General features: G+C 42.7%; 1 protein-coding gene across 2 annotated transcripts; it reads right to left on the bottom strand.

Annotated features, from left to right (window-relative positions):
- Positions 1-449: 449 nt before the first annotated feature.
- On the bottom strand, positions 450-10,978 carry NOB1 (NIN1 (RPN12) binding protein 1 homolog). Of its 2 annotated transcripts, XM_027847759.1 has the most exons (9): positions 10,906-10,978; positions 10,627-10,759; positions 5,789-5,922; positions 5,307-5,378; positions 5,020-5,151; positions 4,710-4,928; positions 3,989-4,086; positions 1,598-1,742; positions 450-1,093 (listed from the first exon to the last, which is right to left on the bottom strand). In XM_027847759.1, exons 1-9 carry the CDS (start codon positions 10,966-10,968, stop codon positions 824-826), a joined length of 1,266 nt encoding a protein of 421 aa, XP_027703560.1. In that variant the 5' UTR covers positions 10,969-10,978; the 3' UTR covers positions 450-823. The 2 variants fall into 2 exon arrangements, with proteins under 2 accessions (XP_027703560.1, XP_027703561.1); XM_027847760.1 differs by lacking the exon at positions 10,906-10,978 and having other exon boundaries at positions 10,641-10,732.
- Between the last annotated feature and the right edge of the window lie 13,181 nt (positions 10,979-24,159).

Raw genomic sequence — 24,159 nt, 5'->3', positions numbered from 1 at the left:
ACTTTATTAGTAAACACCTCATAGTCAAACTCCCCCCACCAAGGCAGCAATCTGTAACCTAAGTCTCAGTCACCAAGGGTGCACTGAGAAGTGACTCATGCCTGTGGTCACAAAATATCTCAGCGGCCAAACCTGAGCCCAGGCCACCCCATGCAGCCTCTCAATCTGAGAAATACCCTTCAAAACACAAGGGCCCCTCATGAGAAGGAGATAGACTGTCATCTTTAAAGCAGGCAGAGAAATCTCTTTCAATGGATTCAAACATGACCCACAAAGGGCACTAGTGTATACTCATCTTACACAATGATAGCCACAGCAGTTTAATTCTTGGTGGCCCTAAAACATTCAAAAGCCCCCAAAGTACTCTTTACTATCCCTTCAAACTAGAGTTGGCTTCAACATAGATGTCACCTTTGGCTGCCATAAATGCTAAGGAATAAAAGAGGTGCTTAATGAAAAGAATAAAAAGCATATGAACAGCATATTTATTAGAAAAATACGCGGAGACAGGCACTCTCTCTTTAAAGGTACATGAAAATAGAGAGGTGCTGCAGGGCACTATTATTTCCTTTCTTTACAAATTCCATTGAAAGTGGTGGGAAGTCAAGCCAGCCTCACACTGACAGGCCAGAATTCACTGGAGATAAAGCCAATATTCAGTTTCATCCAGGGTCCAAGTCCTAAGAGAACTGTCCTCAAGGTGACATTCAAACATAAGCTCTTGACCCATTCTTGCCTTCCAAAGCTTTTGAAAACAGCAGGCTGAGAAAGGTCTCTTCACAGCAGCCACTCAGCCTCGTCCTAGGGGCTCCCCTTTTTTCCTTCATCTCTTTTTTACAAATTTCTTTGTTGAAGCGTTGGGGTTCAAGCGCCTCCTTCCGGCACCCAACGCACTGTCTCTGATCTGCAGCGTGGCTGCCCGGCTGTAGATATCATTCTCCACAAAGGGAGACACCCCTGCTACGTAATCAGGGTCGAACACGTTGGTTTTCTGCCTGGCCTTTCGGGACAGTCGCTGCTGTGGGAATCGCTGGTCCTCCGTCAGGTGGGGGTTGTTGGCATGCTTCCCTCCTTTGGGAGCAGGAAGGGAATACTACACACAGAGGAGAACGCCTGTTAGACTCGAGGGAACAAGAACCCACCCAGGGAGAATCTGACACGTCCTAACACATTCCTGTTGTCAATCATGTACTTCCTGGTCATTCTGGAACAGTTTTAGTGTGTCAGACAAGCATGGATATGGCAAAGGAGAAATAATGAGACCAGCTCAGAATCCCTCCTCCTACTACACTTTACTCCTGTGCTCATCTTGGAAAACAAGGGAAGATGGACAGTCTTTGAAAACCTGGCTCATTCACTCCCGCCCCTCTGGTTTCCCTGTCTCTGTACCACACCTGAGCACAGACTTCTTGCCAAGTACCCCTAGGTGGCCTCGTGCCTCCTTCCCCTCTACCCTGCAGGCCTCACTCAGACTGACACATTTCTGTCTGTTAATTCAAATGCCAGTGATGCTAATCACTGAAGTTCTGGAGCTCCCCAAACCTTCCCATCAACCTTGAGGTTCTGCTCGGAAGCAGGCGATGGGCTGACCACTCACCCGAAGGCCACGTGCATTCAGCACCTTGGGGTTGCGGGAGAAGTGCATGTGAAGGCTGCCATCATCGCTGACTGTCACGGCCACTTTTTTCAGTGTTCTGTTTCCACAATGTGCACAGAAGACCCTCATCATGTCGGAGGTGGTCCTGAAGGACACAGAAGGAAAGGCCTGAGCTGTGGGCAGCAAACCCACCCACCTGGAGCTGACAGTGTGGAAGAGCTGGCAAAAGAGCTGAATGGTAATAGGTACAGCTATTCATGACTTCTGGAAAGCTTCTTTAAACAGCCTCAATACCAAAGGCCTAGTAAAACCCTCTACATTCTTCCAGGAGCTGGGCCACAAAGGTTCCAATAACAAACTGTGAAATGGAAGGAATTAACAAATTCTTACAATGTCACTGCAGTTCTTCAAGGGACAAATTCTTATAGCTCAAACCCCTAAATGTCAGTTTAGGAGACATTTCTAAAGAGCCAAACACTTATTTTGGCAGCTAGGCGGTGTAGTGGACAGAGTGCTGGGCCTACAGTCAGGAGGACTCATCCTCCTGAGTTAAAATCTGGCCTCAGACACTCACTAGCTGTGTGACCTCGGGCAAATCACTTCATCCTGCTTGTGCAAGGTACTTCACCCTCAGTTTCCTCATCTGTAAAATGAGCTGGAGAAACAAATGGCAAATCACTCCAGTATCTTCGCCAAGAAAACAATGGAACAACAAAATACCCTGCATGGGGTTTCCTGTTACCTATTGTGTGCCTGGGATTGTGGAGGATATAAAAGCACACAATATAATCACTGTGCTGGAGAAGCTTTTGATGTGGTCTGGAGACCAACAGGAAATAATGGGGAATCCAGACAAGAGATCACAAAATCCCTACAATATGCAGAATTTCAATAAGGTGCAGCTGGCATAGTATGGTTGAAAAGAATGCTGGAAGGAGCCAGAAGGCCTCCATGGTAGCTCCAGCTCTGCCACCAACACCTGTCACTGCTCCTCTGAGCTTGTTTCCTTACCTGTAAGGAAGGGACCTTTGAATATCGTAACTGCCCCTGCACCTCCAAGTTCCTTTTAAGCTCAATTCAAATATCCCCTCCTCCAGGAAGCCTCCTCTGATTCCCCCCAAGTCGACCTGATTTTCTGTGCCCTTAAACGATACTTTGTTTTAGAACTTTTCAATGCACCATCGGGTAAGATCATGTACCACAGCTGCCTGCGTTAGCGTCTTCTTCCCTCATCTGGAGGGTAAACTCCTTGAAAGCAGGTATAGTCTCTGACCTAACTCCTGTCACCCCACCCCCAGCACCCGAGTACAGTGAGCCACGTACACAGAACGCCTGCCAAGATGCTCCTCACACCTCTTACTCGGATCTAGGAGTGTTTACTCACTTGTGTAAGCACTTATTCCTTATGCTCAGAGCTGATTTCTAAAAAATGGAGATCATTCACAAGCTCTCAGGGGAATGAGCACGTGTTTGAGGAATTAAATTTATTAGCGATATACACAGGTTTGGGGAAAAGATAATTTCAACTATACCACTACAGTCCAACCACATTACAGCAAGAAACAAAAAGAGCAGTCGCCTTAGGAGGAAGAAGACTGTGTATATACTGGAGGGCAGACACTGCTCCCCACTGACAGAGGCCCTGGGCTAGATTAGCAGGGGATCGTGGAGGGAAGGGCACCCTGAGAGTCCCTGTTACTACCTTTGCAAAGATTATACACGAGAAAGGCCCAGGTGACCTACTGGTATCACCCTGCTGTTTTTACTCCTGGACAGCCACCTAGCTACTACTTTAAAAAGCCTATTCTATGTCACCTCGTCTGAGAGTTTAAACTAGTTTAAATTTCTTCTTCTGCAAATGAGGGCATTGGACTAAATGTTTGCTTATGTTATCTTCCATCACCATCCACAAAATGAATGGGAAGAAGAATGTTTGCAGTTCCCCATGCTAAAGTGTAACAGAAATTCTGCTTCATTTTTCCAGATGTGCCCTGGTGCGGTTCTGGTGTGGCCTCCATGGTGCTTTCTTGGCTGGGGGCAGGGGCCTCGTCATGTGGTCATCTTCACAACCTGATGCTCACCTGCGTTTTGTCTTCCCTCTCCTTGACTAATCCCGTATCCTCTGGCATGTCGAGCTGAATGTTCACAGACTTCAGCACAATGTTTTGTACCTGTGGCTCAATCAATTAAACCCACTATTCTGCCGTAATTACTGAAGGACAAAGTATTTATACATAAGCTCGTACTTCTGTTTGCCCTCATGGCATGCCCTACACTAATCTAGCAGTAACAGACTCACATCAACTCCCTTCAAGTACTGAGGGCTCTGACACACCAGCTGTAAGAAAGCCCAAGCATCTTCTCTTCTGAAATTCAATGAACCCCACGTACTTAAAGCAGCCGTGACAACGCAGTATGTAGCTTCTGGCCTCCCGGATGAGCATCCCATTCACTGCCAACACGTGGAGCCCCATCTGGAGCAGAACATTCTGCAATCGGAAAGTTCAAACAAAGGTGAACCTCACAGCACCCCAATGAGCCAATCAGCAGAAACAAGGGCACATAGCACCTCGGTTCTTGCTTGAACAGGGCTTTCGTAAAGAAAAGTGGGTTTTATACACCTTGCCAGATATATGAGACCAAAGACAAGGGCACAAACATTTCTATAATTTCAAATGCTTTTACGTGTGAGGACTATGACCATCCCGATCAATAAAATCACCAGTTTTTCCAGGTCTCATGAGTTACCAAAATTTTAGCACACAAAAGTCATATTCTTTCATATCAAATACACTGTCTTTGTGGCAAAACACCCTTTCTTTAAAATTTGACTGAGAATAAAGATATCGATAAACCTGAAATATGAACAACGGAAATTAGAATGAGGGATCAAAGCTTTAAACTGGTCCATACAACATTTTAACTAAGTGATACTACTATAACAACAAAGCATTCAAGTCCCAAAGACGGAAAGTGAGTGAAATGTTCTTTGAATGCCTTGGACTGGGCTTTTACAAGGGAAGAAAATGTGCTTGGATAAAGTACAAGTGTGCCACAATCTAGATTAGTAAACTTTCCAAAAATTTAGCTCAGAGATTGCTTATTACCTTACCTGCATGGCAAAGTCTGTGGTTACACAGCCAACCTGGACATTATCAGGACTGTCATACTGTCCCAGTTCTTGCTGGACCTGTTTAATATTGCTGGGTGTTATCCATCCTCCATCCTCATCCTCATCATCCCCATCCTCATCCTCCTCAGCACTACCTTCACTTTTTTCTCCTCTTTCATTCTCTTCTCCCTCACTTAGGACACTTTGATCTTCTCCAGCCTGGAAAATCAAAAATTCATAAAAATTCAACATATAGAAGAATTGAGGAGAAACAAATTGCTGTCACCAAGGACCAAGGGAGAAAGTTCACCGTCAACTCCTGAAGATCGACATCGATATTGGGCAAAGGGTTTCTCCAGAACAGAAAGGAATTATACTCTACGTTCTCAGCAGGCTGGGCAGCGGGAGGCACAGGACAGACGGTTTCCTCTGGAAGTTTGGGCTGAAATTTTTAGAAAGAAAATGACTGAGGACGGCAGATTATAAAGAATGAGCCAGCTCTGCAGGTCTGCAGCATAGCAGACCATCAAAATCGGAATGAACACTGCCCACAGAACTACATCCTGTAGCCTCTCAGGAGCTAGGACAAAAGATTACCTTGGAAGGCAGGTGAAAGCCAGGAATATGGAGAGGATTTTCTGGATGTAGCCCTGACGAACTCACTTTAACCTGCAGTACAAGAGGGACGGTTGAGTAAGAAAACAAAGTGAGGATACACACTCACCACCTCTGCCCCCACGCACAACACTGTACACAAAGCACCTTTAAAACCAGAACTGCAATTTACAGTTCTTTTGGCAGGTGGTCGTGAGATGAAGATTAATTTACTCATTACACTTGGTAGGACACAGCTTTTAGAAATATGGGATAATATTACCTTACAGTCCTCAAAGGGGAATTTCAAGCAGACGTGATCACAAATTCACCAAAACAGTTCAAATTGATCACTTTGGTTTCCCAGTCCCTGTGGGCAGTGCTGTGCAGGTTTATCATGTGTTCAGATTTAAATTAAGAAAGCTGTTTTCCTGACCTTCCCCAAAAAGCAACCCATCATTTGCTTCAATCAAGGGATCCCATACCTTTGCTTCTGGCTCTTTCTTCAGGTGAGCCACCCCCACAAGCTCTGCCTCCAACTGGTAAGTCAAGGCCAACACCTGGATATCTGTGGCTGAAAGGCTGGGGTAATCACCAGTCTTCTTGGAAAATTCGGTCACTATAAACAAGAGGTGACCACTCTTGGTTAGTTACTGAAAAGCATGGGATTACAACAGAAGTCAACTGATAACAGAAATATCAAAGTAAGAAAAATTAAAATCTTTGGGAAAAATAATACATAATAAAACAGTGCATAATAATACATAATACTGCAGATAATATCAGATGTTTTTCAACGTGGTTAATTTTGAGGAACGGTTCTCTTTATTCTTTGCTGTACAAAATGGGGCTCTGGGAGGAAGAGGGGTTAGGATTCATTTGGAAATGCAGGTGATACAAAAACAAAAGCTATCAACAAAAAAAAGTAACTTTTTCTTCCCTTACTTATAGTGGAGAGTTTTGTCTACTTCAAGATTTTTTTGAGTTTTACTTAAAAGTTCTTTGGCTTCAATTACTACCAACATGGAGAATTAACACCTCAGGCCAGGTCAAAGAAAAAACAGTTTTCAGGTCTAGGGGCAGGCTGTCGCTAGATAATACAATTTAATTTTCCATTTTCCCAGGAAGATGACAAGTGGTTATAAGAGAACAGTTAAGATCAAGGGATCTTAACATGGTGATATGATCAAAAAAGCAGCATGACAGAGAATAGGAAAAGCACTGAACAGGGAACCAAGAAGCCTGACATCTAGCCCCAGATCTGTTGCTAGATAATCCAGCAATCCTGTGGCCTCACTGACTCTCCAGCTCATTCCTATGTGTTCATTCCAAAACTTTCTTCTCTAATTCCCCAACACCCCACACTTAGGGCAGATCACTTTCTAGCAGCAGCTGTTTCATCCAAACCGTTCTCAAGACCACCCTCTCCTGCTTCTCTCAGCAAAGGAAGTCATCCACTACCTTAGGAAATCAAGCTGCCCACACGAGCCTTCCTGAGCTCTCTCCAGAAGTGCGCAACCTCTTCACAGTTTCTCTAGTGCTCCAGAGGACAAGGCGGCCCTGGCCAGCCTCTCTGTTTGTGCCCTCCTGTTTTCTGATGAGCGGTCCCATGAAGCACTGCTCTACCTCCAATCCAAATCTACTAAACTGAATCCTTCATCATCCACTGTCTACATACTAGCCTCACACTTGACTCCCCAACATGTACTCTTCCTTCCAGTGACCCTGGCCTCCTGGCTATTCCACAAACAAGACTCAAAACCGCTGCTGGGGTCCGTCCCCCCCTCCCCCCCCCACCTTGGCTAAAGGCATTCCCTCTGGCTGTCTCCCATGCCTGGAATGCTCTCTCTCCTCCACTCCAGACTCCTGACTCCTTTCAAGTCCCAACTTAAACTCTACTTTCTGTAGGAAGTCTTCCCTAACCCACTTAATTCTTGTGCCTTCTCTCTGTTAATTATTTCCTATTTATCCTACATATAGCTTACTTTGTATATATTTATTTGCATGTAGTCTTCCCCATTAGACAGTAAGCTCCCTGAGGGCAGGAATTGTCTTTTGCCTCTTTTGTATCCCCAACAATTAGCACAGCTCCCTCCCCCCATAGTAGGCCCTTGATAAATGTTTATTGATTAATTTGATTAATTTTAAATACCAACACTTCACTTGACCCTTCCACTCCCTCAATCTAATCTTACATCTCCCCCTTTCTTTGTTAACCTACTCACTTCTTACTTTCCTGGTAATTCGGTTTCTGACTTCAGCACTCTATTGAAAAGTCACACACAAGTGAGATGCTGCTGTTTTCATCACTGACCTTCCTTTAACTTCCAGCACTGTTAACTATCTCTTCTTCCCCCAGCCTCACCCCATTCTCTCTTCCCTTGGTGTTCATGAAGACTTACCTCCTGGTTCTCCTCTGCGTCTCTCTATCACTCAGTCTCTTCTACTGGTTTATCACCCATTTCCCACTCCCTAAAGCTGGACCCCGTGGTTACCCAGAACCGCCTGTCTCTCCACACTACTTCTTGATGATCTCATCAGCTCCCATAGTTTTTTTTCAATCAGTCCTTTGCAGATGACTCCCAAATTTAGATTTCCAACCCTAAGCTCTCTTCAGAAAAAGTTCCAATTCACCAGCTAACTGAAAAACATCTCATTCACACCTTCAATTCAACATGTCCAAAACCGTATTTATTGTTGTCCACCACACCTCCAACCTTTCCTAGTTTGTAATGAAGGACAACCATTCTCCCAGTTAGCCAGGTTCAAAATCTTGTTCTTCCCTTCTCCTGAAGGCCCTCTCCCCCAGAGTTGATCAATGGCCAAGTCCTATCAAGTCTTTCCATATCATCTCTGGAAACTGTCCCCTTTCCCCCATTCATACTGTCTCCGCTTACTTGGGACCATGTCACCTTAGCCTATTAACTGGTCCCCCCATCCCTGTCTCTCTCCTCTCCAATATATCCTGCCCTCAGGTGCCAAAACCACCAACCTAAGCAACAGGTTTGACCAAGTAATCGATAACATCTGTTCCCAAATAAATGTTGGCAGGAGGGAAACATTGCCTACAGCATAAAATATAAAATCCCCAAGCTGGTGCTTAAAGTCTGTCTACTTTTCCACACTTAGTTCACATTATTATTCCACTTTACTCACTCTATGTTCCAGCCCAATTGGACATGGGCTGTTCTTTGAACTTTACATGCTACTTCTCACCTCCCTGCATGTGCAAGTCATTTCCCATAGCTGGGATGCGTTCCTTTCTCATTCTTCATCCTTTCAGACACCTCATCTTTTACTTCAAGACCACCCTTGGGTGGCACACCCTCCGTGAGCCTTCCCCAATCCCCCAGGCCAATGTTCTCTCCTCCAAAAAACATTCTCAGTGCTTTGTCTCATTTTTCCTTTGTCCTGTCACTTGTGTAATACAGACTCCTCTCTTTCTATCAATCAATCCAGAAGCATTTATTCAGTGCCTAATATATGCTGGTACCGGGCAGTTTAGGTGCTGGGGATGCCAAGAAAAAATCCAACAACTGGCCCTGCCCTGAAGGACCTGACGTTCATTCTGTTCAGGGAGCAGGCATGTGCACTGAACATATATATAAAACATATTCCAGGTAATTTGGGAGGGGACAGCCCTAGCAGCTGGGCAGGATCAGGAAAGGTCTCACAAGGCACAAGCATTCAAACTGAACTCTGAAGGACACCAAGGATTCTAAGAAGCAAGAGTGGACATTCCAGGTGAGGGGGACAGAAAGCCTGTGCAAAGGGAGGGAGATGAGGTGTGGAATGTCGTGTGTGAGGGGCAGCAAGGAAGTCAATTAGGCTAGACTAAGAGTGTGTGCAGGGTTACTAATGTATGATGAGCCTGGAAAGGCAGGATGGAGTCAGGTTGTTAAGGGATTTGAATACCAAACAGAAGAGTTTGTATTTGATACTAGAAACAACAGAGAAACATTTTGTCATTGTTCAGTCATTTTCAATCATGTCCAACTCTTCACGATCCCATCTGGGGTTTTCTTGGCAAAGACACTGGACTGGTTTGCCGTTTTCTTCTCCAGTTCATTTTACAGATGAGAAAACTGAGGATTCAGTGATCTGCCCAGGGTCACACATATATTAAGTGTCTGAGGCCAGATTTGAACTCGGGTCTTCCTGACTCCAGGTCCAGCGGATTTATCCAGTGTGCTGCCTAGCTGGAGTTTATTAAATAGGGGAGTTACATGGTTGGGCCTGTGCTTAGCAATGTGACTTTGGCAGCTGTGTGGAAAATGAATCAGAGAGGGGAAAGGGGCAGGGAGACACCTATTGGGTGGCTGTTACAAAAATCTGACTGAAAGGAAAGGAGGACCAGAATCAGAGTGGGGGCTTCGAGAATCAAGGGAAGAGTACAGATATGAGATATGTGGGGGTAGAATCAACAGGACTTGACAATCATTTAGATGGCAGTGATATCAACAGAAATGGGTAAATTCAAAAAGGGGGAAAGATGGTGATTTCTGTCTTGGACTTCCCTCGTTTGAGGTGTCTATGGGACACTGAGTCTGAAACCTCTAATAAGCAGTTGGTGATACGGAGCTGGAGCTCAGGGGAGAGCCTAGGACTCATCTGGGTAAAGATGATAACTAAGCCCACAGAGCGGAGGAGACTCCCAAGAAGTAAGGAAAAGAATGAACATTTTAGGGCCCACAACAGAACCCTCATGAGTACAATGTAAGCTCCTAGAGGGCAGGACCTAGGTTTGTATGGCAGATGCCTAGTAGGTACACATTAAATGTTTGAGCTGATGAAACTGAGGTTCTCTACCCCACGCTCCTTTCTCAAAACTCTTCACTTTGTGCACCCACCCACCTTCTCCTCTCCTGGGAGTCAAAACACCCACCTGCACCAGAGGTCATGCTTCTGCCCCCAGGACTCTATGGAAACTGCTCTTCCAAAGGTCATTCCTGACATCCTGCCCACCCAACCCCAGATCAAGTCACCAAGCCAACAGTCACTTTTCCCCCAGATGAGGAACAAAGGAGAAAAGACCAGGTGTCCCAAAAGTCCTGGTGCAGTTGAAGCAGCACCGAGGGGGAGGGGGTGGTGGTAAGGAGGGGAGGGGAAAAGAGGAGGAAAGCGGAGGGGTAGAGGAAAAGAAGAGGAGAAGGAGAGGGGAGAAGGGACAGGAGAGCGAGTAGAGAGGGAGTGGGGATGCAGAGGAAAAGAAGGGAGAGGGGCAGGGGAGAGAAAGAGGAGGGGAAGGAGAGAAGGAGAGCAAGAGGGAGGAGTAAGGGTAGGAGAGAAGTGGAGAAGGGGTGCCCGGGGTCCCCGCACTCACCCAGCCTCACGTACTCAGGGCAGGGTTCCTTGAAGTGCAGCTCGTAGGGCAGGACGGCCAGGCGCCGCCGGGTCGCCTTGTCGCGGATCTCGGTCACCACCTCCCTGATGGTGTAGATGGTTTTCCCGATGTCCTGTAGGGGGTCAGAGGGTCAGCGAAGGGGGAGGGGGAGGAGCTCTGCCTCCCTTCCAGCGCCCCCGCCCTGACCCCATGGTTCGGGAGGACGCCCCCTCCTCTTCCCTCCCCTCCCCTCCCGGGCCGGGCCCGAGCTCCTCGTGCCTGCAGCGCCGCATCCCGCAGGAAGGCCCCGGCGTCCGCCACAACGTGCTCCACCAGCACCATCTTGACAGGACGTGACGTCGAGCACGCCCGCGCTTGCGCAGTCTGTCGTCGCGCCGGGAGGAGGCCGAGAAAAGCAGACCCAGCACGTTTCCCCAGCACGTCTCCCCCTGCTGGTTGGAGGAAGAAAACCAGGGGCTCCGCCTGCTCCCCGCCTCCCTCGCAAAAGTTCGTTGGTGGGGCGGGACCTCTGGCGCCTCCTGGTCCAACCCCGTCATCTTATTGTCGCTCCTTGAGGGCAGGACCGTCTTTTTCCTCTTTTTTTTTTTTTTTTGTATTCCCAGACTTAGAACCATTCCTGATACATAGAAAGCGCTTACGTAGTAGTAGTAGTAGTAGTAGTAGTAGTAGTAATAGTAATAGTAGTAGTAGTGATTTAATTAATGTTTATTGATTGATCATTCATCCTTTCCTTTGTTTACTTATTTATTTAATTATCCATTCATTAATTGAAGTAATTATCAAGTATTTATTGTTTGTGGTTGTTTAGTCGTTTCCAACTCTTCTTGACACCATTTGGGGTTTTCTTGGCAAAGATACTGGAGTGGCTTGCCATTTCCTTCTCCAGCTCGTTTTACAGATGAGGAGCTGAGGCAAACAGAATTAAGTGACTTGCCCAGGGTCACACAGCCAGGAAGATGAGTCTTTCTGACTCCAGGCCTGGCAGTCTATTCACTGCCCCACCTGCGGCCCCATAGGCATTTCAAACCCAGTAAGTCTAAAATAGAATTCATTCTCTTTCCCCTAATCATTCCCTCCACCCCCAAATTCCCTATTGAGGTTATTTCCGTTCACCCAGGTTCACAACCTATGAATCATCTTCCCCTCTTCACTCTCTCTCACGACCCCATATTCAATCAGTTACCAAGGCTTGTCAATTCTATCTCCTCAAGAGCTCTCACTTCACTACTCCTCTCTCTGGTCACACAAGGGCCCCACTCAGTTCAGGCCCTTATCACCTCTAACCTGAATTATATTGATGGCTTCCTAGTTGGGCTTCTTGACTTTAGTCTTTCTCCTCTCCAATTCATTCTTCCCACAGCTGCCAAATTGATATACCTGAAGCATAGGTCTGAATATCAGAAAGGAGGAACAGAAATCAGTACTTGTTTATATTTTCTTGCTTTAATTCAGAGAAGTCACCTCTCAGAGAGGCAAAATACAAATCAAATCAACACTCTCAAACTGGAGAGGTTTTTTTTTTACCCTATCATAGCCTCATAGTAATCTTATTGAAGTTAAGAAATATCATTTATGCTTTTGTGTCCTCAAGAACGAGCATATTTCCTTGCATTTAACAGGTACTTAATAATCTTTGTCTTTCTCTTCCTCATAATTTTCTTTTTCTCATTTTCTTGCTATTGATGGCACTTCTAAAACTGTCAAAAAAATAAACAAACAACGAGTGGGGATTAGGAATATCCTTGATTTACACTTGTATTTATTAAGAAAGTTTTTAGAATTGTTTTCATATGCAACTGGGAAATAAGAAATACAGGAAATGGGATATTGACATATATCCTGACCTACAGGAAAATAGAAGGGGTAGGGGATAAGAGAAGGGGGGGAGAGATAGAAGGGAGGGCAGATTAGGGGAAGGCGTATACAGAATGCATGCCATCTTGGGGTGGGAGAGGGATGAGATGGGGAGAAAATTTGGAACTCAAAATCTTGAGGAAGTGAATGTTGAAAACTAAAAATAAATAAAGTTAAAAAAAGATAAAACTTAGCTATTAACTTTTTCAGGATATGGCAATAGCTAGTCAACTTAAATAAAATGTTTTTAAATGAGCTAAAAATAAAATAAAATAAAAAAAACTAAAGAAAGTTTTTAGTTTGGCCACCTCTGGAGTTCTATTACCTTAGACTACTTGGCCACTCCCATAGTCTTTCTGTATATAAGGTCCATCTTGTTTCCATTAAGATGCTTGGATTCCTATAATCCAGTCACTGTTCAGATTTTTACAATGTAGCCAATAGCTCACAGATGCTCAGATTCCTTAAGAGTCTGGCTAATATGGAGGATCTTTAAGAAACTTTGCTTTTGGCTGAAAAAAAAAGAAAATTTTTAGTGTTTCCCAGTGCATATAATGATAATTTTTGGTTTTAGGTAAACACTTTTTAGAAATCATATTATAAAATGATCTTTCTATGTCTATGCTTTGTAGGATTTTTAGTGTAAATGAGTTTTATACATTGTCAAAACCTTTTTCTGCATTTATTGATTAGTCATGTGGTTTAGGATGTTTTTGTTTTTAATAAGATCATGTTAGTTATTTTCCTAATGTTGACCTTCCTTTCATCCCTGATATAAATTCAACTTAATTATATTTTTTCCATTTAATAGTATTTTATTTTTTCCAATTACATGCAGAGATAGTTTTCAACATCCACTTTTACAAGATTTTGAGTTTCAATTTTTTTTCTCCCTTCCTTCCCTTCTCCCTACCCAACACGGCGCACAATCTGATATAGGCTATACATGTGCAATCATATTAAACATATTTCCACATTAGTCATGTTATGAAAGAAGAATCAGAACAAAAGGGAAAAACCACAAGAAAGAAAAAAAAAGAGAGAGGGAAAAAAAGAGAGAGAGAGTCCATTTGCATTCAGACTCCATAGTTCTTTCTCTGGATGTGGATAGCATTTTCCATCATGAGTCCCTTGGAATTGTTGTAGATAATTGCATTGCTGATAAGAGCTAAGTCTATCAAAGTTAGTCATTGCGCAATTCAACTTAATTATATTAAATGTTTTTTGGACAAATTCTCATAGTAATTTTAAGGATTTTATTTAAAATTTTGGAATTGATATATTGATATTCTATAGTTTTCTTTGTTTTTTCATTCATTGATTTAAATACTCAGATTACATTTCATTAAAAGGAGTTTAGAAAAGTACTTTCTTTTTCAATTTTTAAGAATTTTTGAAGTATAGTTATTAATTGTTTTTTAAAATTTTGATAGACTTCTGTAGATCCATATGGATCACTTTTTGGTGTTCTATTGATATAGGCATTTTATATTTTAGCACATATAGAGAGAATGACATCCAATGTGACAGCCATACCCCCTCTTCTCTTCTCTCTGGGCTACCTCACTCACCCCAACCTGCACTCATGTTGGCAGGTAGAAGTGGGGGAGGAGAGATCAGGCATGATGGCCAGCCACAACCACCATGCTTTGCTAGAAATTAAGACTGGATGACCCATTCCTCTTTCAGTGAAAAGTTTTTGTTGTTGTTGTTGGATTGTTTCAGTTGTGTCCAACAAACAGGGTGAAATGACTTGCCCAGGGTCAAACAATTGGTAAGTGTCTGAGGCTGGATTTGAACTCAGGAAGATGAGTCTTCCTGACTCCAGGCCTGGGCCCTGTGCACTATGGTGCCACCTAGCTGCCCTTAGTGAAAAGTGGTTCCCTTTAAATTTGCAAATATGCTATTCCAATCTAGCTTATTATATAAGCTTTGAGGGATTTTCCACTCTAGAGTCAAAAGAAGGCAGCAAAGGACAATTTAGGCAAGCCTTTTAAGGATTTATCTTCTCTCAAGCTATAGATGATACTAGAGAGTGAGGCAGATTTTCCTCACCCAACTCTTCACATAGCATAGAATGTGGCATTCCAGTTGGTTCCCAGCATCAAGCTTTCCTCCAATCAGATCAGCTCCACCCATCAACTGCAAAATCTTCTTATCTCCAGTCACTTGGTATAAGATGTGCTTCTGTTACCTTTTTTCAGCTTCTTAGCTCTGTCAGGTTCTGCCTTCTGTAAGCAACTTCACTTCTAAACCTCCTCATCCACCTTGCTGAGTCTTCTTGGAAGTTTTTCAAATGGCTTCTCAAGATGTGACTTTTTACTGATTTTCTTGACAGAAATCAGAGCCTCCTTGTGCATAGTGACCTACGTCTATCTTAAGCTGAGAAACCCCAAATGCATGTTTCTTGTCTGTTCATCGTCATCACTCTCTTTCACGTAATTATTAATTGTTTCTATGATTTGTTCTTTGATTCCATTGTCCAGGATTTTATTATTAAATCTCCATTTAGGTCTATTTATTTTACCTGTGCTTCTTGCATTGTTCTCAGTTTCCTAGAATACTTTGGATGATGCTTTCCTTTGCCCCTGTCATTCTTTACCTTGTAGTCTGGTCTTCTGCTTTCATTGATGTAGGGAATTCCAGGTGTGTAAACTCCCTCCATGGATGCAGATTGACATTTCTCTATAACTTATACTCTTAGAGAGTTGCTTGACACTGATGAAAAGTTAACTGATATGCCCATGGTCATATATGGTGGTAGTGATCATTATTATTTTAGAAAAAAGCAATGTGATGAAGTCATTAGAGGGGCCACCTTGGATTCAGGAGAACCTGGGTTCAAGTTCTGTCCTTAAAGTGTGTGTGTGTGGGTGGGGGAGAAGCAGAGCCACAATGGCAAAGAAAAGGCAGGAAGTTGTCTGAGATCTCCTCAGTTTCTCTTGAAACAACTTTTAATAAAGCCATCAAATGAATTCTGGAATGACAAAACCCACAAAAGGACAGGGTGAAACAATTTTCCAGTCCAAGATAACTTAGGAGGACTGCAGGACAGGTCTGTTTCACATGGGTATCAGGGGACCGTGCAGCCTAGGCAATGCCCAGGCAAGCCAGTGGGAGGCCCCTAGCCCCAGGACAGATCAGCAACCTGGCTCAGCAGCCTAGCTGCGCAGCAGTGCAGAGTTTAAAAAATATCATTCCTAAACTCACAGCTGTGAGGCCTCTAGCCTGGACACAATAGGTGAGCTGCCAGCTCCGGAGGCCCCGTACAACAGGTGAGCCACTGCAGCAAGCCAGTGACCAGGCCCCTAGTCCAAGAAGCTTGGCACAGAGCTCCTTGTGCCCCAGGAGCAGAACTCAACTTCAAAAGTCGTGAAATAGGATGGAAAATGAGCAAAAAACAAAAACAAACCAAAAAAAGCCCTGACCCAAGGAAGCTAGTATGGTGAAGGGAAGACCAAAATACAAGAAGAGGATGACAATGTCAAAATGCCTATATGCAAAGCCTCAAAGAGAAACACGAATTGGTCTCAAGTCCAAAAAGTCCTCCTGGGAGAGCTTAAAAAGGATTTTAAAATCAAATAAGACAGGTAGATGAAGTATGTATGTGTATTTATATGTGTGTATATATGCAAATATGTATATGTATATGTGATATATTTATCTCTATATATGCATATATATTCTACCCTATATTTTATAAAAATAAATATTTATTGAATCAAATAGAAAATGCTTAGTAAATGCTTTTTCATTTACTCACTCATTAATTAATTAATTAATTCATCTCTTTATCAAACTTCAATGGGGGGGTAGCTAGGTGACACAGTGGATAGAGCACAGGCCCTGGAGTCAGGAGGACCTGAGTCAAATCCGGCCTCAGACACTTGACACTTATTAGCTGTGTGACCCTGGGCAAGTCACATAACCCCGTTGCCTAGCTAAAAAACAAAACAAAGCAAAACAAAAAACTCTAATAGGGAATTCTGTGCTGCTCAGCAACATGATCATTCTTCCTTTATGGATTTCCTAGTACACTGCCCTCAATGACTATGCCAAATCTTTTTTTGCCCCTTTCAAATTCAAGTCCCTATTCTATCCTTCCCTGGCCTTGCAAAAAAATTCATGTACAAATATTCCCTAGTTAGAAAAAAAAAATCAATCCTCACTTCTATTGGCTGCACCTTCTAGCAGATGTTTATTTCCCTCCTTTTTTTCATAGCTCACTTAAAAAAAAAAAAGTGGTATATACTCACTATTTCCACTTATTTATTATGTGCACTTTTCTCCAACCCATAGAAATCTGGTTTCTATCCCACTATTCTGCTAAAACAGCTTCTTAAAATAGTTACCACATGCCTCCTAATTGCTTTCAGTAGGTGGTTTCATACCTTAATACATGTGTCTGAAGGAAGCTTGCCTTCTCTTCCCACCCCACCTCCTGAAGGAATGATATTTCAGTCAAACTGATGTCCTTGTCATTCCCCAAACATTCTTCCTGTATTTTCCCCTCTGTACTCATATCATTTCCCCCTGCTCAGGAAGTCATTGTATCTCTGCCTATAGAAATTCTATCCTTATTTCAAGATACAACTCAATGCCAACTTTTTCAACTTTACCCGAGCTAGGGAAGCAGCATTGGGTAATGGAAAGCACACTAGATTGGGAGCTGGGACACGTGGGTTACAGTTCCTGACTCTGCCATTTGCTCTGTGACTGTGGGCAAATCATCGCCCCTAGCTGAGCCTCTAGATTACAAAATGAGGGGGTTGCCCCAGGATCATGGGCTCAATAGTAACTCTAGTGCCAGAAGGGACCACTGTGGCCATCTACTTCAATCTCTGCCAATACTCTGTCCCCTAAGCATGTATGTACCTGAAGTCTCTGTCCTGTGATTGTTTTTTTTCCCTCAATCCTGTTTCTCTTAACCAATGACTTCATCATCCCTCAATTGGACTATTGCAGTAGCCAGTTTATTTGATCTCCCAACCTTAAGCCTCTCCCCATTCCAATCCCTACTCCACATATCAGCCAAAGTGATTTTCCAAAAGCTCAGGTTTGACTATGTCCCTATTCTATTCAATAAACTCCAGGGACTTCCTATCTCACCCAGGATCAAATACAAACATTTGTTTGGTCCTTGAATCTCTCTACAACCTGGCCCTTTCCTACCTTTCTGGTCTTCTTATACATCACTCCCTCTATAGACTCTGCTATTGAGCCATACTGGCCTATTTGCTGTTCTGTACCCATGATCTCTGTACCTCTGCATTAGCTGTCCCACACATTTGGACTTTGGGTTGCCTTCCTCCTCACCTTTGCCCCTTGGAATTCCCAGTTTCCTTCAGGATTAAACTTAAGCACCATTGTTTTCATAGTCTTTCCTGATTCTTTCCTACTCCTAGTTATTAGTACATTTCCTCCCCAAATCATCCTGCAATATATATGTCTGTCTGTCTGTCTGTCTGTCTCTCTCTCTCTGTCTGTCTGTCTGTCTGTCTCTCTCCTTATGGAACCCCTAGTTATCAATGTACATAGCAACAATCCAGAGGTGGGGGAAGAGAGGAGAGCAGAATGAAATGAAAGTAAGAACTACTCAGTCCTATTTTCCTCCATCCCTCCAGGTAAAGGGATGTAATTTTAGCCCCAGTGATCAGTGATCATGTTCTCAGCTATACCCTTGGTTACAGCAAACTCATTCTTCTAGGTAAAGAGAAAGTAAATACCCAAGTTCATGTTTAAGGTTCTGCTTGTTGGAAGAGTTATAGAATCACTCACATAACTAAACAATAGCTTATTAACCCCCAGGGATCATATAATCCCTTCCTTCAAGCTGGAAATTTGAGGTAGAGAGCATCTAGCCTGTACTTCCTGTGAGTTACTCAACCAAACACTACCCTTGTTATCTTGGATCACAGTTAAAGTACCCAAGCAAATATGTGTCTTGGTTGAGTTGAACTTTTATAGAGAAAAAGAGCAAAAGTCACTATAAAGAGCTGGGCATGGTGGCGCATGTGTTGGGGAGACTGAGACCGGTGAGTCCCTTGAGTATGGGAATTCTAGGCAGGGTAGGGCTAAGCCAACCAGTTGTCCACATTAAATCCAGAACCAATATATTGAGTCCCCAAGAGTAGAGGACCACCAGGCAGCCTGAAGGGATGTGAACTGGCCTAGATCAGAAAAATGGAGTAGGTCAAAGCTTCCTGAGCAGACTCTATACCTCTCCAATTGCCACCATTGTCTTCCCTTGTCCTCACGTGCCTGTTGTTAAGGGGAATTTCTATGCTAAAACTATCGCTGCCACAGCAGCTGCCATGTGGTTCCCAACTGTTTCTCTGCCATCTGAGTTGCAGATTTCTACTCCTAAAATGCCTACATTCTCCTGCTTTCTCTCAAACTTTGTAGGCTTGCCAAATCTCAAGAGTTCTGTCCCCAAATCAGGTGATATTTCTGTCAAGATGCTGACTTACATTTCCAAGGAGGCTATTTAGTCTCTGGAGACTTGATCGTTTTCCAGGAGTTAGGAATTTTTCAATCCCTTGCAAAATCAACAGCAGGACCTTGGCATCTAAAATACTGCAGCATATAATATGGAAATATGTTTTGTATGACTTCAGAAGTATAATCAATATCATACTGACTACCTTCTCAAAGGGTAAACAAGGAGTGGGAAGGAGGGAGAGAATTTGGAATTCAAAATTTAAGAAAATTAATGTTAAAATTTTTTACATGTAATTGGCAAATATTTAATGAAATTAATTTTAAAAAACTACAGTATAGCATCAAGTGTATCAGTGCCAAACAGAACAAGGACGATTAGCTAAGAGTCTTAGGCAATCATCCTGGAGTGTCATCACAGCAGCAATAGATACAATAGATATTCATACCATGTAAAACATCACTTAACAGCTACTTTAGTAACCACTGTCTAACTGATACGCAGGATAGTTATATGCATATATTACACTAAGACATGCATAACGGTAAAACGAAAGCAGAAATGCACAACAATAAACAAATGTAAAGCAATAATAACAGTAGGTATACAAAATATCAAAACAAACAAAATAGTAAAACTGTGCACATAGCGAACTACAAAACTAGAGAGAGTTAACATATGTAGCCACAACACAGGCACAATGTTAATACAAAGCAATTAAGCAAAATGACAAAAAATAACAATGAAATAGATACAATTGAAACATACATCAATGAATATATGTAGCTATATTCAAGACAGTGTTGCTTGGGTAAGCATTATTGCTTGGGTACATGTGTAACCTTTTCACCATTTTCACCTGGGTTATAATAAAGTTGTCTGGTCCTTGCTTGGATAGTACTAGTTCCCCTTTCGCCTGCTGACTGATCTGCCTCGAACCTGTTCTCAGACTGATCGGAGAAGCCTCATCAGAACTACTTTTGTTGTGTTGTTTCAGTCATGTCCAAGTGTCTGTGACCCCATTTTGGGATTTTCTTGGTAGAAATACTGGAGTGATTTGCCATTTCCTTCTCTAGCTCATTTTTTACAGATGAAGAAACAGGAATAAGTGACTTGCCCAGGGTCACACAGCTAGTGAGTGTCTGAGGCCAAATTTGAACTCGTGAAGATGAGTTTCCCTGATTCCAAGACCAGTGAACACATCACTGTGCCACCTAGCTGCCTTCATCAGAACTACAGTACGTATTAAAACTTGCTGAGAGCCCAGGCTGGCTAGTATAGTTACTAGTTCTGAGGGGTGTGTTCATGCCCTAGGCCATGTTACTGCTAAAGTGTTAGGCAGAAAAGATGTTGCTTCTGGAGTTCAGTCCTTTTTCATTACTGGAACTGGCTATTGTAGTATAGTACATAGAATCTTCATCCAAAGTGACTTTTAAACCTACTGGCTGGATCCTTGCATGACTGGCAGGAAGCCTTTTTTGCTTAGAGTCCACTGAGGTAAATGTCCCTCAGTTTCAATTTGTCCATCAAAGATCTCAACTTTGTTCATCAATTAATAATACTTATGTTTATAGAGACCCTGCCAGCTTCAGGTGTTATTTACATAGAGGCAATTTGCTCAATCTCTCCACACATAGACATGGGTAGCATTCTATCCATTTGTTGACTTGTGTGTCCTATGAACGCTGAGGTTTCTCAACAGAATTCTCTCACCTTTTAAAGTCTTGAATAGTAAACATGGGCATCATACTAACTTTTATTTCTTTTGGTCTTCTTCTGAGCTGAAGTTCTAGCTAGGTGGCAAGTATCATTTAGCCTCTTTCTCAGCCAAGACTTATACTGGTCAAGTCTATCTATGTTTTCTCCATCCTTGGAGGATCCAACACACAAGTCAATTGGTTCATCCCCAAATATAGGTAGGGTATAGAGTGAGGCAGGTAGGTGGTGCTGTAGTGGATACAGCGCCAGGCCTGGATTCAGGAAGACTCATCTTTCTGAGTTCAAATCTGGCTTCAGACACTTACTAGCTGTGTGACCCTGGGCAAGTCACTTAACTCTGTTTGCTTCTGTAAAATGAAGTTGAGAAGGAAATGGCAAACCACTCTGCTATCTTTGCCAAGGAAACCTTTAATGGGGTCATGAAGAATTGGATGCAACTGAAAATGACTGAACAACAACAACAGGGTGTAAATTCATGATATAATTGTTCATGTGTTACAAGGATAATCTGGCTCTGCTGAAATGTTTATTCTGATCTCAGTGTCCCTAATTTGAGAATGATAAGGAGTTGTTTTAGACTTCTTGATGCTAACCAAAGCTAACATATCTTTCAAAGTCTCTGCCTTGGTCCAAACAGATCATAAAAAGAAGGCTATATACTGAATATATACATATATATCATGTATACTATATATAATATATTCTCCTCCCACAATACTTTAGCAACTAGGGATGTTTTTGTGGTTCTTGGATGGATACGCCAATGTATAACTTGTGAAGTAGTCAGTGACTATTGACATATGACATGATCATATTGCACTTCAAAAATAGAAAATCAATGTGGATAAATTTCAAAGGTTTGCTAGTACTTACATTCATCAAATATGCAGCTTGAGTTGATAACATTTTTTTTTTGCATGCGATAAGCACAAGTCATCTTCTTGGTGACATCTGAAGGATTTCTTTTTTTGTGGGGAAGGTGCTAAGATCTGTTGTTCATAGATTCTAGGGTCCCTTCTTGACCTACATGTCCAAAAGTTTTTTTGGCCATAGAGAGTTAGGTACTGGGCAGCATCAGCTGTTTCCTCATACTGTGTGTCAGATCAATGACAGTCCAGGGAGGTATTGCATTGGATGGTTCCAACTTCTGCCATGTTAGTTCAGGAAACTAACATTTGAGTCTTTTGGTATCATACTCTTGATTCTTGGCTCATATCATTCCACACACTCCTTCACCAGACATTTGGTCTCTTTACTGGTCTTCCACAGACAACTATAAGGCAAAGAAGGTTGATTCAATGAAGAAAGATTCACATATGCTGTTGGAATACTGTCTAGGGATAGTCCCAAATTTTCAGCTGTCCTGTCATCTGCTTATAATCCAGCTCCCTTGATGTTACATTTGTCCTTTCACTCCTTCTTTAGATGATCACCAAGTTTTGTGGGAAAGGCAGGGAAATAACCATTTATATAGCACTTACTATGTGCCAGGCACTGTGCCAAGTGCCTTACAAATATTATCTCATTTAATCCTCACAACAATACAGAGAAGTAGGTGCTATTATTATCCCCATTTTACATGTGAGGAAACTGAGACAGAAATGAAGTGACTTACCCAGGGTCACACAGCTGGTAAGCATCTGAGGCTGGATTTGACTTCAGCACCACCTAGTTGCTTTGACATCTTGTGGCCTACTGGAAAGGGTATTTGTATCCACATCGGTCTTCCATGATCAGTAGTGCATGCTGAATTCATAGTTGGCTAGTGCTGCTACCTTTCTCTGGACCATGGGTTCAATTTTCATCTTTATGTAGATGATTCTCAGATTTGTTAATCCTGTCCTATTCTCTCTTCTAACTTCCAGTTTCTCATTTCTTTTTTTTCTTTTCTTTAAAAAAAAATCATTTAGTGTTTCGTTTTCCCCCCAGTTACATGTAAAAACAATTTTAAACACTCATTTTAAAAACTTTGAGTTCCAAATTCTCTCCTTTCCTCCTTCCACCCCCCCCCCATTGAGAAGGCAAGCAACTTGATACAGGTTATACATATGGAGTCATGTAAAACACTTCCTTAGTAGTCATGTTGTAGAAAAAAATCACAAAAAACTCAAGAAAAATAAAGAAAGTAAAAAAAAAAAAGCAAGCATGCTTCTATCTGCATTCAGACACCATAAGTTCTTTGTCTGGGGGTGGATAGCATTTTCCATCATAAGTTCTTCAGAGCTGTCTTGGATCATTGTATTGCTGAGAATAGCTAAGTCATTCATAGCTATATTGCTGTTACTTTTCTGCTGTACATTTAACTTGGCATCAGCTCATATAAATAAGTCTTTCCAGGTTTTTCTGAGACCATCCTGCTCATCATTTCCTATAGTACAATAATATTTCATCATAATCACGTACCACAATTTGTTCAGCCATTCCCCAACTGATGGGCATCCCCTCAATTTCTAATTCTTTGCCACCAGAAAAGAGCTGCTATAAATATTTTTGTACATATAGGTCCTTTTCCTTTCTTTTTTAAAAATCTCTTTTAGGATATAGACTAGTAGTGGTATTGCTAGTTCAAAGGGTATGCGTGGTTTTATAGCCCTTTGGGCATAGTTCCAAATTGTTCTACAGGATAGTGTCATTTCTAATTGCCTATCAGACATCTCAAACTGGATGTTTTATAGATATCTTATACTCAATATATCCCCAAACTGACCTCATTATCTTTCCCCTCTAACCCTCCCCCCTTTTTAATTTTCTTTTGCTTCACTAAATCAACTTCTGCCCCAATTGACTGTGGGGAACTGGTGAAGAAAGCAAATGGGCTCATGGACTGTGGGAAGTGATATGAGCCAAGAATCAAGGATGTGATGCCAAAGGACTCAAGTGCCAATCCTCTGAAGATACCTGATTGTTGAGCCAATGGCAGAAGTTGGGACTTGAACAGAGGTGTGACAACAGAATATTGTACTGGACTGCCATTGATTCCACACATGGTATGAGGAAGCACTCGGTGCAACTTAGTGCAGATGGTGATCTATGGCCGATAAAGCTTTGGATGACTTTGGCCATATGGGTCAAGAAAGCACTGAAAGAGCCTCTGGGAGGGCATCATCATCTTCCCAGTCCCTCAGGCTCAAAACCTAGGAGCCATCCTGGATTCCTCATTAGCTCTCACTCCTCCCCCTGCTTTCATCTTTGCCACATCTCTCGAATATACCTCCTTCTCTCCTCTGACACTGCCACACTCTAGTGCAGGCTCTCATCACCTCACCCCTGAACTGTTGTAATAGCCTGCTGCTGGGTCTGCCTGCCTTAAGGCTCTCCCTGCTACAATCTATCTTCCATTCAGCTATCAGAATTATCTTCCAAAGTGCAAATCTGACCAGGTCACCTCTCTATTCAACAAACTCCAATGGCTCCCTATTACCTACAGAATCGAATATAAAACCCTCTGTTTGGCTTTTAATGTCCTTTGTAACCTGGTCTCTCCTTACCTTTCTAATCTT

The sequence above is a fragment of the Vombatus ursinus genome, unplaced genomic scaffold (genome assembly GCF_900497805.2).
Source record: "Vombatus ursinus unplaced genomic scaffold, bare-nosed wombat genome assembly UNPS02005286.1, whole genome shotgun sequence".
Classification (NCBI taxonomy): domain Eukaryota; kingdom Metazoa; phylum Chordata; class Mammalia; order Diprotodontia; family Vombatidae; genus Vombatus; species Vombatus ursinus.
Note: the sequence above shows the minus strand (reverse complement) of the source record. Positions and strands in the feature narration are given on the sequence as shown.